General features: G+C 34.3%; 1 protein-coding gene across 1 annotated transcript; it reads right to left on the minus strand.

Annotated features, from left to right (window-relative positions):
• Nucleotides 1–3,104: 3,104 nt before the first annotated feature.
• Nucleotides 3,105–18,064, minus strand: LOC128991572 (chitinase-like protein Idgf4). The gene is made up of 7 exons (XM_054414582.1): nt 17,925–18,064; nt 8,396–8,646; nt 6,486–6,618; nt 5,626–5,790; nt 5,094–5,282; nt 4,144–4,415; nt 3,105–3,340 (listed from the first exon to the last, which is right to left on the minus strand). The coding sequence occupies exons 1-7, from the start codon at nt 18,034–18,036 to the stop codon at nt 3,158–3,160; spliced, it is 1,305 nt and encodes a 434-aa protein (XP_054270557.1). The 5' UTR covers nt 18,037–18,064; the 3' UTR covers nt 3,105–3,157.
• Between the last annotated feature and the right edge of the window lie 756 nt (nt 18,065–18,820).

Consider the following 18,820-nt stretch of genomic DNA (forward strand, 5'->3'; position numbering starts at 1 on the left):
ACTTTTTAATGATGCCAGTTTTTTAATGTCAACTTATGTTTTCAACAATCTGACACACACATCCTGATGTTTTTATGAACCACCTTCATAGGCAATAGGTGAGTGAAAATGTAAAAACGTACGTTTTCAAGAAAAGCACTTTATAAAACATTTTTTCGAAAAGTTTTATTTTATTTCATTGACATTTTGAAGTTACATCAAATGTCTATGGTCACGTAATATTTTGGTGGTTTTTTTAACGGTTTTTTATAAATATTTTACAGAATCTTTAACGGAAAAACATGAAATTCTTTCACGACCATTACGGACGTAAAAATGAATATAACAGCTAGAGTTAATATTTTTTATAAATATGTTTTTTTGTAAATGCATTAGGTTTAAGGGCCATTTCGCAATAAACAGCTCACTAAGCCTTTGGTAAATTTGATATTTCTAAAAAAAATCTATAAACTATAAAAAATGGAAAAAAGCTCAATAATCTCTTTAAGTTTGTATAACTCTGAACAAACGTTCCCGATATTTGGAAACCCTTTAAAAATTTTTTAAAGAGGCGTCCTTCTTGTATGTATAACACATTAGAATAATGATGATATATCAATTTTTGACATTTTTATGATCCAAATCATGAACGTCATAGTCAGAGACAAGTGTTACAGTCTGGAATTGGTGATTAACGAGAATCACTATATTGTTTATTTATGTTTTAATTCCATTCCACTACTCTTGTTCTCCTAATACTCCACAAGACTATTTTTTACATTCTTAAATTAATTGTACTTGCTTTTAAAAATGTGTGTTTAAACTAAACTAAACTGTGCAAATTCACAATGATATTTAAATTCATTTTTACGACCATAACACAACACAGTAGAGTTAGTTGATAAGGCTATTTTGGTTGTGAAAACCTCCGTAATGGTCTTGATACTCCATAGTCGTGAAATCGCGTTTTATTTGGCTATTATTATTCCAAGCGTGAAAGTTGAAAAATGTAACTTAGGGACACGTGATGGTCGTGCATTTCGAGACTTTAAAAATACTAAAAAATACCTAGAACCTAGTAAAAACCAAAATAAATGTTTGTAACATGTTGCCCATGTCCCAAAAAATACTACACAGTATCTACAAAATAAAAGGCCAGGGACATTAAAACGTTTTTTTTTTCAAAATTTTCACTCAGGTCTGCCCTTTAAGATAAGTTGGCAACTATATTATAAACTATGCCATATTTTTATGTCTTTATTACCCATCGTTATAAAAAATGTCAAATAAATCTTCCATACCGGTACTAGCACAATATGCGATCAACTATTTTTTCTTTGAGTAAAAAATAAGATTCCAAAATTGGTTTATTTAGAAAATACGGTTCAGTATAAAAAAATCAGCAGTTACCTCCTCTCTAGGGGCTTAACACTTGCCCGTTTTTCACCTCCCAGGAAGAGGCTACTTCCAGAGCCGAGAATATGCCTCGCAAAATGTCAGTCGTACACAACAGGCAGGACAAAGCCCAAAGAACCACAGCCACAGGCAGATGAAACCAAGGTCTCGCAAAGCTGAACACCCCCCATCCTGGATAGAGGAGTATCACTGGGTACTCTCACTCTGGGTACAACCCCAAGAGGCTGGCATGTCCAGTCGTCCATGACTGCGGCCCACCTGAAGTGCCGGTTCCAACACCGGACCATTACCTCCCCTCTGGGGGCACTAAAAACATCCCCACTACACATAATAACTTTCAAAAATATGCACTTTACGTATAGCGAATATGACAAAACTGAGGCAGATAGGGAGTTAAATGTGGCCGTGATAGGGTGCCAAAGGTGCAACAACTTGTCTGGGCAGCCGTTTACACGCACCAACATGTTGGTACGACCTCGAGAAATTGATGGCATCTTGCACAAACCTTTCAATCCGACTCCAGTTCCGACAAGATGTAATTAATGGTTTTTTGTTTTTTGATACATTGATTGCTAAAATGTTGACATGATATTGTGCTACGTTAAAACAGGTGCAATTGTATATACATAGGAGGCTGTCAATTAATTGTTACATAAATCCAGTAATTTTGAGAGAAATATGGAAATATAAACATGTTATAAGTGATGTGTTATAGTGATCCTTAATTGATTGTTTATTCCATGATAAAAGAGGATACCCCCACTGCAGCAAACCTGCAGACTAAGTGAATTTCTATTTGTCTGACTGGATTTATACTAAAATGTCTCCTTAAAAATATCACATTTATTCCCTATTTAAATGACATTATTTTAACGAGTACACTTAGGTTTGCTGCAACAGGGAGGGTAAAAAGGTATTTTTTTGTAAAATGTAATAGTTTAGTATGAAATGAATGCATTTTCCAAATTTGATCAAAATATGTTCATAAACAAGCAAACTACAACAATTGACCTATTCTCCATAAGAATAACATGGGAATTTTAAATTTACAGATTTTTGGAATTTTCTCCGTAACTATTAGGCGCATAATAACGCTTCATTATACTAAGTTATTTTTTTAAAGCTCTACAAAATGGTATGGAAAGAAATTGTTAAATTTTAAGTTTTGAGGGTCAAAAATGGGAAAAACCAACTTTTACCCCATAAAACCCCCCATAAACCCCTGTTCCCATAGTCCGATCATGCTGGTTCGCGAACTCGTTTGAATAAACGTAGGTTTACACGTTTGTACCAAATTTCATCAAAATCGGATGATTTTTGCTCGAGTTATCACGCTAACGGACTTATATATATATATGTATTGAACGGATGGTATTTTTGGTCTCTAGGGACCTCAAAACGAAAAAGTAAATCGGTCCCGGGTCCAGGTCTTACCATGAGTACTAGGGTAATAGCTTATTCCCTATAGGGGAAATTTGCTAATAAAAACTAAGTAAGTAAAACCATTGGTAAAACTGTAAAAACCTTATTTTTTATTTTGAAAGTTAACTTCAGATGAGAATGTTTAAACATTTACAATATGAGTTATGTTTTTGCCCATTAACATCAAAAAAATTTAAATGGTAAAATAATACCAGCAATAGTCATCACAAATAAAAATCAACACACTTATATCATAAGGTACTCAGGGTTAATAAAAGAAAACATCATACAAAACTACAATCTATTTGGGAAACATTTGTCAATTAGAAAAAGTGTTCAGTTAGAGGTTTGATTTGGCGCTGCGCAGAATGGGGAACTTTGTACCATCGCAGGCACCTCTGGCATCATCCAGGGACAGGTCTACAAGCACAACTCCTCCTAGTCCCTTGGCTTTGGCGTAGGCTGACTTATAGGCTGCAGTCTCGGGCTCCTCGTATGACAACCAGAATCCTTCCTCCTCACCCTAAAAATAGAAAATCAACATTAAGGATTTCACCAGGAGAAATTATTGTTAAACCCTGTTTTATTTCCTTAGAGATTGATTAGGGAGGTTTGAGATTAGAGATTTTTATGGCACAGATGCACCAGAGTGGAAATTAAATGGCCAAGATAAGAGAACAATGAGTGTGTTGAATGAATAACTGAATAAGATTATAGCTTTGTAACTGACTAAGATTATCTGTATATTATTCATGACCAATGATCAAGAATAGCTACGTCCACTTTCAAAATGTAAAAAAATAGTTCCTCAGGATCAAACCGTTAACCTTCTGATGACAAGGCGTACACTAGATATCCACTCAGCTACCCAGATTAAAAAAGCTTAGAAATTGTAGTCTTTGTTTATGGATATCAGTAGACTAAACATCTCATGTTTTAATGCCACCTGGGTAGCTGTGTTTTTATAGTGCATGCCCAAAAATAAGAATAAGTTCACCAGCTCAATCCATAAGAAGTCAGTAGCTTTTTAATGGGCATAAAACTGGACACAGCTGTGCTTGTTCATTTGGCTTATAGTTAATGGTGCTGGTAAAAGAAACAGCTGATCCTATTTAGTAACAAAAGCTCGTCACTCTTAACTGAAATTACATACTTGCGTTGCTGTCTTCAATTAATAATAAATCCTACTGAAGTTATGAAATTTAAAATAAATTAAACATGACCAAACCCACAACCTTTTGATTTGCCAGGTGAGCACTAAAACTACTCAGCTACCCAGTACAATTGATATAAAATTCAGATTGAAAACATGAAAATAGAACTGACCTTATCCTTCTGGGGTAGCCTGTAGGCGTAAGTGCCGAGTCTCTTAGTGGGGTCTGTCATACGGCGCAGGAGTGTTGCGGGAGCCTTAGAGTTTGTGGGACTGACGACTCTGGTGCAGGTCTCGTAGTAGCCCAGGGTTCCCTTGATCTTAGAGTACGTTCCTTCGTCACCAGCACCATCAGCGAGGATTGGCGGAACACCGGAGCTTGGGCTGTCTGTTGTCAGCTTCCAGGAGCGGCCAAAAGTGGGAATTCCGAGGTTGATCTTTGAAGCTGAAACGGTTTGAAGATAAGTATTGGTTGATGTGAGATAAGGAAGTCAGGAAGGAGCAGTTCAAATTCTGTGCTTTTACTATCTAAGTATATAGATGTTTTTGTGGAACAAACGAAAAATTACATCTGAGTGCTGAATTGATCTGGATTTGTTTAAATGTAAACTTCTGCAAATTGTATATTTTACTAATAAGAGTAACACATTGCTGATACAGAAAAATGTTAAGGACTGAATCTTTATAAAAATATAACTAAACAGCATATCGGTAACACTCAGAACAATCTGATTAAATCAACTTAAAATGTAACAGATTAATTAACTAAAACTAATTTCTGTTAGATAACTGTGTCACTGTTGCCTTAGTCTATGTGTCCGTAAGTGTCTAAATTAGATTCCATCAAAATGATCCAATTTTATTTTATTAGCCATCCAAGAAAGGTTTTTGACTGAATATAGTTCGATATTTCAAGGGACTGACGTATTAGCTTTTCTTTAATATAGAAACTCAGAGTAAATAGGTAGGTATTGTTCCCACATGAAAAGCATGTAAACAAATTGAGTTCATTAGTGTCTGGCCTGAGACTACAGGGTGCAAATATAAGTAAAATAATCAAGACTCATCTAGTTTACTTAATATAAACCTTGTATACAATCCTATAAAAATGTGATTGACATACCGTCACATCCGTTCTCCATCCACCACTTGACGTGGGCGTCTGCGTTCTGGTGTTGGTTTCTGTCGTACATGTAGTACAGAGGGGCGGAGTAGTCAGCCTGAGGCTTGCTTCTCTTCGGTGTGCGGAAGTCGAACGTCCACAGATTCAACATGTCCAACTGCGGGCAGAGGTTGCGGGCGTCGAAGTAAGCTGGGGATAAGATAAATGTTCATAGTTATTCAATTTTCAGGGTATTTTCAAAATATTAATTTACCTGACAATGTTCTATGAACTTATTGATGCTAGGTGTTCATGACTACCAGCAGGTTGTAAATCCCTCTTGCCACTCTAATTAACACAATCTAAAAGAGGTATTGAGTCCCAGCAATGGAAGAGTAGTTCATTTTCTTATAGCAAAACAGCTGATTATTGTAAACGTGAGACCACAGTGAGGAATAGTTTAAGATTATTATATACCTCCACAACTCTTTAACTACAGATTTTAGAGGAGTTAATAATAGTCAAGTATCATTATACTGATAACCCAACTCACCACTGGCATTCACATGAGGCAGAACTCCGAGAGACAGAAGTTTTCCGTCGGTGCGAAGAGCTCCCTTAAGTTCCCGGACGAGGTTGACGAACTGATCTCTGTGTTCCGCCCACTTGTCGTCCACACCAACTCCAACAGCCTTCTTCAGACCATGCCAAGCTGAACCTGACAAGAAGACAAATAGGTTAGACAAAAGCTTTCGTAGTGTGAATGAACTACGAAGGGAATACTGTATCCCGTTTCTATATTATTGAAGCTGTAGCCAGTTCTAGGCAAAGATAATGTATTTGAGCTTCCAAGAGAGTACGTGCTGGTGTCAATTACTGATTTAGTTGGTCACCAACTTTTTAACAAAAAAAACTTAAACGAAAACTAGCAGCAGTGAACTAATATAGCTTTGTTTATGTCCCCATAAACTATCACAGTATTGAAAAGAAGAGTGAAGATAGTTTTGACAATAGCACACTCTAAGATGAGCAAACTTTGTTACAGCTGCTCCTCATAGATGGGATGTCCATGCTAATTAAGCACATAAAGACTGAGTTTTTTTTTAATATTTTTTAATTGAAGTAATCGTTCCCCTTCCCATCACATTTCCACATAGTAAAATAAAAGTTTCATAGCTTGATGGAAAGTTATGGAAACAATAATTTAAATAGATAACTAACTCCAAGACCCCTTGAAGATGCTTCAAAAGCTGGCAAAATGTATATAAGGTGCCAATGAAAAGGGTAATACGGTAACTAGTATAATTCAAGTTCATAAACCTGGTATAGCCGAAAATAGATTAACTTGACTTGATAACCATCATAAACCTTAAACAAAAGAATTTATTCAAGTATGTTGTCAATTTAACTTACTGAGAATGTTTCTGTCCTTCTTCTCCTTGACTTCTGGGAATCTCCATGCGAGGTCTACTCCGTCGAAGTTAAACTGGTTCAGAGTAGCGTGAATAGAGTTGACAAACTTGGTTCTCTTCTCAATGTCTTCCAACTGAAAAACAACCCATTTATATATTGGGAAAGTATTTAATTCACAAAAAATATCTAAATCCCCAAAAAAAATCGGTACAAGGGTTGAACAACTGTATTGATCAAATGTAGTGGTAGGTACCAGGATACAAACCCACTATATTTCTGCCACAGACCCAAATTCTGTAGTGCTACTGACTCACCTAATGTTTGAATTTTTCAGTCAAATTTAAGAAATAATTAAGTTGGGAGTTTTTTTTTTCTTAGAGATTACCGTCTCACTTTGTTGGAAGACATTTGACACTTTGCATAAGAAAATTGAAGGGTTATTTCAACCAAAGCTCCTGAAGTGGATACAGTCAGATTAGTTAACCAATGCAAAAGAGGATTTTCCTTCAGACCAGATGATTTCTGGTTTTAATACGATAGATCATTGCTGGAAAATTTTTCATTTTGACATTGACTACATACTGAAGTAAACCCCTCATCCATACCATACAGCAGCTGAATCTCGTGGTTTTTTTTTATTAAATCAGAAGATATGTGAGGAGCCTCTCATTGGATGTGCTCCTGTTGTATTTTAGTTTTTATCTTATAATAGTAGGTACGTTAAACGTTGTTCCAATTAACGATAATTTTCCCGCTACAGTTTTGGCAATATTAAGAAGTATACAATAAAGAAAATATACTATACAGAAGCACACTTTGTTAAAAGTTCTAGCTACCAATGAAGGTTGCAAACAATACCAATAAGCAAATTTTCTACTTTAGAAAGGTTCATCCAAAGCCAAAAGTTTACATTCAATTAAACTAAATTCTTTTCATCCTAAAATTTCCCATATTTTACTGTGTGCCTCATGCCTCTCAGGCCTATACATATAGCCAAATTATCTTGGACGACTTTTTTCCAATACCAATAGTTAATTGTGTAAATCTGTTTATTGAATCTGACTTTCTTCCTTTCTAAACTGGTACAGTGTTCTAGAAACTTGTATCAGCAGTTAGTGGAATCAGCCATGTTCCACAAACCTTATCTACTGCACCAATAGCCTCTGACACATCCCTTATCTGACCTTGTTTAACTTAACTTTCAAAGCAAATGTTTTTGTGATTTCTAAATACTAATATCATGCTGTATTGCTTTACGATTAAATAGTACAATTATGGGATGAAAGCACCAGCGAATGACCGTTTAAGCTTGAGTTTCATCCTCTCTTGTATCCGATATGGTAAATTTTTATCAAAGCTACAGTGTAAATAATAGTTTCAAAGTCCTGTCAATATTCTCATGTACTTCCTAACAATAAAACTGAATGTACTATGTTCATAGACAATTTATCATACATAAAGCATTGCACTGGTGAATGACCGCATATGATTTAATATTTTAAAATTGTATGTACCTCCCCCTCCTTTTTGCCAAATAACCCGATTCTCAAATTGAACCTGGACATTCTGTATAAAATAAATAACTATTTCAGGATCATTCAAATAGCTTCTAGAGAATTAACTAATTTTACCGTAACCTTTAGCCTGCGGTCAAATTATGGTTGTATCCACATGATTTAATTTTGATTTTGGTACTTCCTAGGCTTCCTAGCACAAAACCACCAGGCAATATCCATCAGTGTTTTATGCAGAGGCTAAACATGTTTTTTTTACAGAAAACATTGTTTCCAAAACTTTGAAAGACAATTTACCCATATGTAGTTAATGACCAAATGGTCGTTCACTGGCTAGTGGCTATACTCCAAGTTGAGATCCAGTAAATGGCTGACAGTTATACTGTAGAAACTCACCACTTCCAGGTACTTCCCCAAGTCATCAGTGTCTCCAAAGCCTCCGATGGACAAAAGGACTTTAAGTCCAGCGTTGAAGGTCTTCAGCCCTGTCGCGGCCTTGTACTGACCCTTGCCGGAGTCAAGCACGAGCTTCTCGTCGAGATGTTTCAACACGAGGTCATCATCGTCGATCCCAGCGTAGCCGTAGATCAGATGTGTGCAGTACTGCAGGGCGGGCTTGATGTCTTCAGCTGTCACCTTGGCAGCTCCTGAAAATTAGAAATTGTTGAAAAAAATGGAATAATGAGCAAAATATTTATAGGTTTCTTAAACCGATTGTAGGAAAATGTTTTGGAAGCACATCTAAGTGTATATTTTAAGCTCTTGTAGATGCATGGTAAATAGTGAATGGAGTAAGATGACCTATTACAGACTACGCCTAAATTTGTGAACGGATTATAAGAACATGTGTTTCTTTAACCTTAGCAATTCATGAAAAGCCCAAGATGAATGATAGCTTAGTCCAGTTTCGGCAGTTTCAAGCCATCAAATTAGTTTCTTAGGGTCTGTTTCAAGAGCCTGGCTGATGGTTGATAGCAGAAGTGAACCGGATATGTTAAGGGAAGATGGAACTATGAGAAAACATATGTGGAAGGAAAACCTCGCTGGAAGAAAGACCCCTTAAATTCTCAAAGAAGAGGGGAAGAGATGAAGTTGAAATAGACATGAGAGTGTGTTGGGAGCCGATGAAGAAGGTAGATAGTGGTCAGAACTAAGGAGTAGAGTGGTTAGTGGTGAGGCCAAATGCCTCCTGTCAATTAAAAAAATATATATGAGTTTATTCCTGCATACCAAATATCAATAGAATATTTTTACTAAATAACTGATAAGCATCCAAAATTGTATTATTATTTATTCTAGTTTTTTTCTCTCTAGATAATGAGAAATATTTAGAATAGGAAATGACTTTTACTCCCTTCTAATATTCAAAGCAAACTCATTGAATAATACTTTCCACTTTCCTCGAACCACAGCGTTGAATTATCTAATCATTTACTTGCGATAAACTTTATTCAAAGTTCAATTTTCTCTAAACCAGTTTCTAGAAAGTGACACAGATAATGCAATATGAATAAACTGTTCTGGTCTGTACTGTACTGGAAGTATTTAACTTAGGTTGCATCGTTACATGGCCAAGCTTGTTTCAGGTTATAGGAAAAAAGGTTTTTTGGAAGTTAAAGCACTCTCAACGCAAGGACGCCTTGCTCTCAACGTGCTCATATACTTGGAGCATGAAAATTTTTTTAGAATTATGTTTTTCAATGAACTATTAATATTTCTTCGTTTTAAAAATCAATTCCTCCTCTCAAAATAAAACCTCCTGGCCATGCTAATTACAGTATACTAGCTGTTACCATGGCTTGACTTTTTTATGTTGTATAATAATAGTCAAAGATAAAACTATTGATTGGTTAAGTTAAGCTGAAATAAACAAAACAGAATACAATACAAACAAATCTATAAGTATAAAAGAGGATGTTTGTATATATATTTGTTTGTTTGGGGGTGATAAACTCGGACACCGCTGAACCGATTGCCACGAAACTTGGTACATACGTGTAGAATGTCATGGAATAGGTTTATACACCATCAATTTCGTGATCCGTCCAATAGGCTCCGCCCCAGTGGCTCTGGAGTTTCCCATGTTAACCTTATGAGAAATGGAATTAATGAATCTTAACAGCTGTTTCAATTAAACAAGTTGGTTCTGTTCTATGATGTTCAATAGCATTAAAGTTACAAGGATTACCAACAGGGTGCAGCACTATTATTTCTTTTACATTTATGACAACAGCTAATTTGCAACCAAAAAGGTGAGTGAGCGTAGCGAACGAGCTAACCTGAAGGCAAGTGAGCGTAGCGAACGAGCTAACCTGAAGGCAAGTGAGCGCAGCGAACGAGCTCCAACCTAAAGGTGAGTGAGCGTAGCGAACGAACTTCAACGTGGACGTGATTGAGCCATGCGAACGAGATCATCTTGAAAATTAAGATGTTAAACGGGGCAAAGCCCGCGGGTTACAGCTAGTAATCTATAATATTAAAACGAAACAGTGTTTTTTTATTTCACGATTCTGAATCAACCACTCGACGGATTTTCATTATTTTTGTGTTGAAAGAAAGATAGTTTTGAGAACTAGGGAATGTCGAAGCCATAATTTTAGTTTAGGGTCCCAGTTTTTTTAGAAATTACGTTTTAATTTTTAAAAAGTCTAGCAGCCGACGCTAAGATTCTAAACTAGCTTTTGGCATAAAATAATTTGTTTAACATAACAGCTGTAAACATTCAGTTTTTGTGTCACAAAATCAGCATTTGGATAAAAATGTAAAGACATACTTAGAGTTGACTTATTTATACTAGTGTAATGCTTGATTGTTCAATTCATTGATACGTTCAATTCTTCTGTAAGAGGATGACATATTAATTAAATTATACATAGTAAAATACTAGGATGTTCAAATTATTTTTTAAAGCAATCTTTGTAATCTTCGATTTATTTTAGAGCAATATAATTTGTTTTAATTAACTGCTGGTTAAATATAAACTATGGAACTATGAGGTTATTTTATTTACTCTTATTTTGTCATTGATTATAGGAAATAAGTAAGATTAGTAGAGATAATTAGACCACAGTTTAAAATAGTTTAGACCAAAATTAATTAAACCACAGTACAAATCGAGGCTCTGTACACGAGTCTTAATAAAAAAGGATAAATGCAAATTATTTTACTGCTCCACTTTTCAAGGAAAGAATAGAAAAAGAACAATGTTTACATGTTTTAATTCTTCATGGTAGCTTTTTGTTTACAATTAATGTTTGTCTGCTTTAACGTTGTTTGGATTAGGCCCGGAAATATTGATGTCATAAAAAGAAGATCAAGAATAATCAGGAATCACGATTTTAAATTACCACCACAACCTCAGCCGGGTTTTATACAAATATATACAGATGGATGACATAGATTGAACCGAATACAACGTCAACATTGACCTAGGATACTGCAATGAGACAAACCATCTTTTTATGAAATCGTGTTCAGTTGTGGGACGTTTGGGAGTGCCTATATCAGCGCCCCCAAACGTGAAAATATCACTTTTATTTCAACTATGAATATATTGTAGTTTAAATTAACTAATATGGGAAATTACGATGTACATTTATTATTCAATGAGGGTGGGTAATTATCAAGGATAGAACTGATAACGGTATGGATAATAAACATTGACAATTACGTCATTAGCTTTACTAGCGTGTTTACTTTTTATAGAAGAGGCAGGTATGCTATGGAAGGTGGTATCGTTGTAGGATTCATAGTCAATGCTATTACTCTCTCTATACTGTAGGCTACTTAAAACCAGTGTGCGTCTGTGCGAATCGGCTGCAAATCTCACTTCAACGCTTTTCACATCGTAAAAATTGCAGAATTGCTGCTTTATTGTAAAATTATCGGATTTAAAATGCATATCGTATAGGCCTATGATGGAATAAAAACATATTTGGTCACACAAAATTTGTTTACAAGATGATTTTTCACATTAAAACTGCAAGAAACTTTGTTTTTATATGTGTAAACTAGCTTATCTGAATTGCACACGGTTTTAACTGACTACTGAATTCCCGTACGTAGGACGGGCTAACACCTCGTCACCCCTAATTTTAAAAAGGTGATAAATTGAAGGAATAACAAACAAATAAGTACAGCTGAGGCATTTTTAACATTAGGTATATGGAAAGGAAAGGAAAATTACCAAAAATTATCCCTTTAGAAAGGAAAGTTACGACCTTAAAGGGCAATTTATGAAATAATGAATTGTTTTGCGCAAGGTTTCCCGTCATGACGATCATTTTAAGTACCTACCTAATAGCATTGACTATATAGTTTATGGGGGTGTGATTTTTAGTTTTCTCAAAAGTTCATGGGTACTTTGGGATTTATACATGGATGAATTAAATGTAAGATAGGTAAGAATTTAAGATGAACCTCTAGTTTTAATACATTTTCAGTAAAAGCACAGTAATCCACATAAGTCTGTTGTAAATAAAAAGAGCGTGTGGTTCAAGGTTCAAGGACTGAAGTTCAATTTCTATTTGCATCTCAGTAATCAATACCGGTAATATATACTTCACTTGCATGCCTATAACTTATGAAAAAGTGTCTTTTGATAAATATTATACTAAACATTGGTTACAACAATAGTTATTTTATGAATCTGTAGATCCGTAACAATTGGTTATATTTTGAAAAACCTGTAAAATTTGTTAATTTTAGCCCTACTTCAAGTTGAAATGTAAAAAAAATATATACATGCAAACAATCGCCATACCTATGTTTGATGGTTATCAAACAACACGATTTTACAGTTTCCCAGAATTCAGTTGGGCAAGCTTAAGTTCAATGTTTCAATACGATATGGCTATGAGAACACATCAAGAAAAATTGTTGTTACTTCTTGTTTAATATATATTATTCGAAAATACTCTTTACAAAGTATATGGGCCTTGCCTTTGCTGGGCTTACTTAACACATTGCACAACTCCAAGCTCAGCTGAGTAAGTTCCATTAATCAGCAACTTATAAGGTCAAAGATGACGAAGAAGCTGAAGTCGCTTGTCTGTTGATTCTGTCGAGTGAGGTTTGAGGTTTCACCATGACTCCACAATTATTTGATTACTCGTTATTTTATAAAGGAAAAGGCGGAAATGTCGCAAGAAATCAAATGTGTCAATTACAAAAAATTAAAACAAATTGAGAAAGTTTAGCTGTGCAGTTTAGAACAGAAAAACTGACCTGTACAATTAATTATCAAATGTGTTACAGTACCTACCGTATTGGTTTTGATTAGACAATCATTAACTACTGGGTCATGTTTTGCTGTGGAATTTTATTTATTGGTAAAGGTTACGATTTTAAATATTGTTTACATTAAAGATCATTATCAAACTCTTTGGGACAACCATCCCAAATATTGAGTTTGATAATAATATTTAACCCCAGTGGGAAAGGCTGTGCAAACTAGTAACCCTGTGGACTTGATGGGAAGGGAAATTTTAACCCAAATATGAATGAAAGATGGATGTATAGCTTTGTTATAGAGACTAAGATCAGCTGTTTTCTTAAACAGTATAATTGAAACCCCAATTAATGGCACCGGCACTTGTGTGTTCTTAGTAACAGTGTAGATAGTTTCTCAAATGCAGCAAAGGCACTTGGTGCTCGCGTTACACATTATATTTTCAAGCGACACTATTTTATGTTGTTGGTTGGAATATTGAAGAGCAGCAAAGGAAGTAAATTCAGGAATTAGCTACTTTGCGTCATATAATCCGTGCAATAAAGCCCTCTTTGTCAGGTGACTTTAGGAAAAATAATTAAACTGTTAAGGTATTTAATTTCTTGATCAACCAATTTTTTTTTAAATAATAAATATAAATTTAGTTTACTTTTATCCATATTTTACTCGTACACACTTTGAATTTTATTTGATAAGAATAAACTACATGAATGAAGAAAACATTATTTCAGTTTCACATTATTTTGTTTTGTTGCAATTTTACTTCCTAACCTTGCCTAAGAGAAACTACACTTGGCGGGGATGAAACAAACAACCAAATTGGTTCATTGGAGGTCTGGAAATAGCACAAAATTACACCACACAGTCAACAAGTGCAAAATTTTGCATCACTAACAAAAGCACAGGATGTGAAATGTGTCAGCCTTTGTTGCTTAACAAGCTCTAAGTGTTTGGTCAAGACAAACGCTGCTGATTGTGTTAGATCGCTTACGAAGCATGTGACAGTGGGCCAACATTGAATGTGAATGGGCTTAAGAGGTCTTGCAAACGTAAATTTACAATAATGTTCAATAAAAAATGTCAGGTAAGGCGTGGACGCAACAGAAAGTTTCCGTGTTAAACAAAGTTTCTATACCTTTCAAGAGTTTGAGTTAAATTTGTATACATTTGATAAGTCTATGTTTTAGAAAAACATGTAAATCTCAGTAAATCTTAAAAAAAACAGAGTACCAAGTCTTTTAGAGGGGCATACCAGTATTTTGTTTCAATCTTTGGGGTAAAAGGCTCCTCCCCACAACTAATTGTAATACAAAATGTTCTAAAATCTATTTTTGGGCTAAAGAAGGAATTCTCTTCTTAGGCTGTCTAAAACTTTGCTTATCAAAACGCATATGGAAAAACACGTAGGTAGAAAAATCGCAACCCAAAAATAAGTGAAGGATGAGTGTCGAATTGTTGGATTAAAATAACTACATTCACATGGTCACCATTTCAGAATAAAGTATTTAAGAATTGAGTGAGATATTATTGACTGAAAAGATATATCTTGTGATTAGCTTTTTAACAAAGACCATCTGTTTATTTTCTTTAGCCAGGACCGAGGACCATTTATCAAAACTTAAATGAACAAGGACAGCTTTAGCTTACAAAGCTTAGATAATTTCGAAGTTTTTTTTTGTGTCCATGATCGAGATGGATGTTCATGCTTTTAAATGTTTATAGATGAGTCTTCAAGTCATCTAAAAAGAGAACACATAAGGTTGAAGGCCAACAACTCAACACTAGCTTTGATAAACCGGTTAGAGGTTTCAGACCTCCAGAAGTTGCAAATAAGGGTCATTGTATACCCTTGGTACACAGGAAAATCTCTCTTGTATCAATGATAAATCATTCAAACATCCAAATCAGCTGTTTAAGTAATTTCGAACAATATTGTTAAGTTTTAAAGTGAATTGGTGACGTTCAGTAAAATACAGTAATTTAGAAACCAAGTTTGCTTAGTGAAGATGTAAGTTCAGAAATTTTGTTACGTTTGGTTTCTAAATTCCTAGAAGAAAACTTATATTTCTTATATGGATATTGACATAAATTTTAAGTCTAAGTACCTGCCTTTGTAAGATATTTCTGTTAATAATTAATTAGTATTGGTCAAATGTACGAACATCGAATAACAAATCATAAAAGAAAAAGTTCTGAATTTCGAATATAATTTGTTACAAAATAATGTTCGAATATACTATTTATGTTGAATTTATATTTTCATTACAATTTTATTTTGGATCAATTAAACGTTTTAGCATAGGTATTATCAATTTGAAAACTCATAACGGTAAAATCGCGGCCAGCGATCTCGGTAACGTCCGTAAACATCGCTTTGCGATCACGGTGATGTCGTGCAATTCCCGCGATCGCGATAAAAACCCTCATTCTATTTTATCAGCTCTTATAGCTTCTGGGATTGGAGTTCAACAGATGTACAATAAAACTAAGAAAATATGGTAGCATTAAATATAAAGTATGCTTTCACCTAGAAACATGAAACATTTTATAGAAACAGGAGTTCTTAAACTGAGTTTGAAACAATAAAAATTATAAGGAACGGTAATTTATTGAACCTTAAATTAGTTCTTGTATAGGAGTGATTAATTTTGTCACCTCTTAGCAATGCATTAAAATATTTTACCTGGATTTTTATACAAAGAAGAATAAAGACAAATCGCTCAAAAGCTATGAACTTTACAATGACTGAAAACATTAAGAAAAGGCAATACTCTTCTAATTCGGAATTAGGTCTGTGTATTGAAGTAAATTTGTAATTACTTCAACTGGTCATAAACTAAAGACTAGATGGACTAGAAATCTTCAAAACACGAAGTCAGTAAGCACAAAGAAAGCTAACGTTCGGTGTCAACTGTCAAAGTGTTCAAAAAGTCAGCCTAATCAGCTGATTCGCTCGCAGCTGACAACAGAATAACAATAACTGCAAGTCTTGCACTGGAAAATAACTCGTTTTGACACGAATATTGTCTGTTGAAATTCACGAACTAAAGATAGTACACGTATTCTACTATGTTTCACTGGGCAATATAAGCAAAACTCCCAAGAATTATTTGCTCTTATTTTACCTCGATTTACATCAATTGACTTGATCTTACTGTATTAAACTGATCGAGAATCGTATGCATTTGAGGTCAATTTGTAATGCACGCCACATAAAAGTTTATCTAAACGAATTTATGACAAATAATATAGTACTTTTAAATTAGGTTGGAAATTACAAAGTAGCATTGATACAAACTGTTGTTAGGTAAAACCATTTTGAAGAGCTCAAAAAAACAAATAATTTAGTATATTGAAGTGTTTTTGAATGTTCATTGACTACGGAGAAAATTAAAAAAATTGTAAATTTAAAATTCACATGTTATTCTTATGGAGAATAAATAAACTATTCTAGTTTGCTTGTTTATGGATATATTTTAATCAAATTTAGCAATTTGGTTTATTTCATACTAAGCTATCAATATTTCAATTGAAAAAACACACCTCTCCGAGCAACATCTTCCCCATAGCAGCAAACCTAACTACTCACTAAAATTAATGTTATTTAAATAGGAAATAAATCTGAAAATTTATAGGGAATATTTTAGTAGAAATCAAGCCGGGTAAATGGAAATTCGCTTAGTATGCAGGTTTGCTGCGACGGGGGTATTTTTGTCTAGGCCTATACCTTTAAATGTTTGCGGTTTACAACAATTTGAATGATTTATTCTATGAAAACTACAAACTTGGCTTTCATTAAGTTTTATTGGGAGAACCTCTAAGAAAAAAAGAGGATACAAGTTTTTTACAACTTGATAAACTTTTCGTTGATTACTGATTAATTAGATTTTCCTCCAATTTAAATCCAATTACGCTAATCTTCTCCGAGAAACGAAAGTCACAGTTTACTAACAAGAGGCGAGTTGTTGCTGATCCACATCCACAAGTTATCAGAGGTTGAACTTTCCTGTTTTGCTGCTTAAATTATTTTTCGAGGCTTGCGCAATTGATGTTTCAAACCGACTGGAAGAGAATTCGAATAAAACTCCCAAGGGTAAAGTGTATACAGTATCTCACGTTAAAATGTATGTAATAGTGTAATTTAAAAAAAAACTCTAAAAATAATTTAGACGAAGTAAGTTAAATAGTTGCAAACGTTTAGACCTAGATTTACATGGCTCTTCTTCCCGTTCAAATATATTGATTTTTTTTGCCCTAAGTCCCTTTTTGGGTATTACACGAATTGGTTAAACAATAAATATCGTTATAGCTTTAAATAAATATATATCTATTTCAAAACTCAATAAATTTTTAAAATATTTTAAAAATAATTTTAAATTATGAAATTAAATGATTAAAATTATTTTCAAACATTTAAAACTCAATAAATATTTTAAAACTCTTCCTTTAAATACTGTACGTCGACAAAAATAGCAAGACTACTAAGCAATTGATTAGGATGTACTACCATCATAGGCTTTTGGTAAAGAAAACTCTTTATGGCCACTGTACGACGTATTTAAACGTCCATGAAAAACAAAATTTAGATACTTATAACCCTCACATAACATTAAAACGTTTTACAAAACCGTTCAAGACAGATAGCTATTCCGCTGAATACCTTATTAATTGTAATGTCAATAAACAGCTGTTTACCTTCCCTCCAAAACGACTTGCCGTCCCAGTAGCAGACGACTTTGGCAGCATGTCCCTGGGGGACCTGGGCAGCAGCCACTGCCGCCAATAGTAGCACCAACAACGCTCGCATCTTGAATACTACAAGCTGATCAGCTGACCAGGAGCTTATATAGGCTCTGGCGACCCTTGTACCCGGCACGCCGTCCCAGTCTGCGAAGAAAATCCCTACTTCCCATCTAAAAATCTTGAGAAATACCTCCTTCCCATCGATAAACTCCACGAAATCATAAGAAGATGTTTAAACCCTTATTTTTCACAAGTATAACGATTTGTTGATATTTCCCCCCCGTAATTGAGGTGACTAAATAAAATCGAATCTCTGTTCTAGTTAATTTGGCGTTTTCTGAGTAAACAAGTTTTGATTTGACGACTGAATTGCACTATCTCAGTTGAAAAAATTTCCATGGAATATGTTGTAAACATTTTTGCTTTGTCCGAGTTGGACAATACAATGATGTCACTTTTTAAAATGGTATAAACTATATTTATTTATTAGTTTTATATATATATATATATTAAGTCGCAATAGTTTAAGTTATGTCTCATTGACAAATAGAGTGCCACAAATAGGTTATGATGAAATTTTAATATGTTTTTCAATGCAACTTTCTTCGTGTTTACATCTTTGATAACAATGTGGTTTTATAGACACTGAAATCCTTGGAATCATAAAGTTACGAAAACAACAACCAAGCTAGGAAACTGATTAAAACAATCCGGCGTTAGTTCTTTTTTTGCTATCGACAATCCTTTCGACGTTTTCTATGGTTCAAAGGAATCTGAATAGTGTGCGTGATACAACAGAATACACATGAAAATTAATTATATATTTTGTAAATTAAAATTGTCGTTGT

Source organism: Macrosteles quadrilineatus, unplaced genomic scaffold, assembly GCF_028750875.1.
Source record: "Macrosteles quadrilineatus isolate MER2022 unplaced genomic scaffold, UCM_ALF_1.0 Scaffold_4__1_contigs__length_99947679, whole genome shotgun sequence".
NCBI classification, from domain to species: Eukaryota; Metazoa; Arthropoda; class Insecta; order Hemiptera; family Cicadellidae; genus Macrosteles; species Macrosteles quadrilineatus.

Excerpts from the sequence above, each read along its gene's own strand:
- LOC128991572 (XM_054414582.1), bottom strand. The coding sequence starts at position 18,036 with ATGCGAGCGTTGTTGGTGCTACTATTGGCGGCAGTGGCTGCTGCCCAG. Across the intron at positions 4,416-5,093 it reads GATGGAGAACGGATGTGACG|CTTCAAAGATCAACCTCGGA; the intron begins GTATGTCAATCA and ends AAACCGTTTCAG. Across the intron at positions 3,341-4,143 it reads GGCTACCCCAGAAGGATAAG|GGTGAGGAGGAAGGATTCTG; the intron begins GTCAGTTCTATT and ends TTCTATTTTTAG.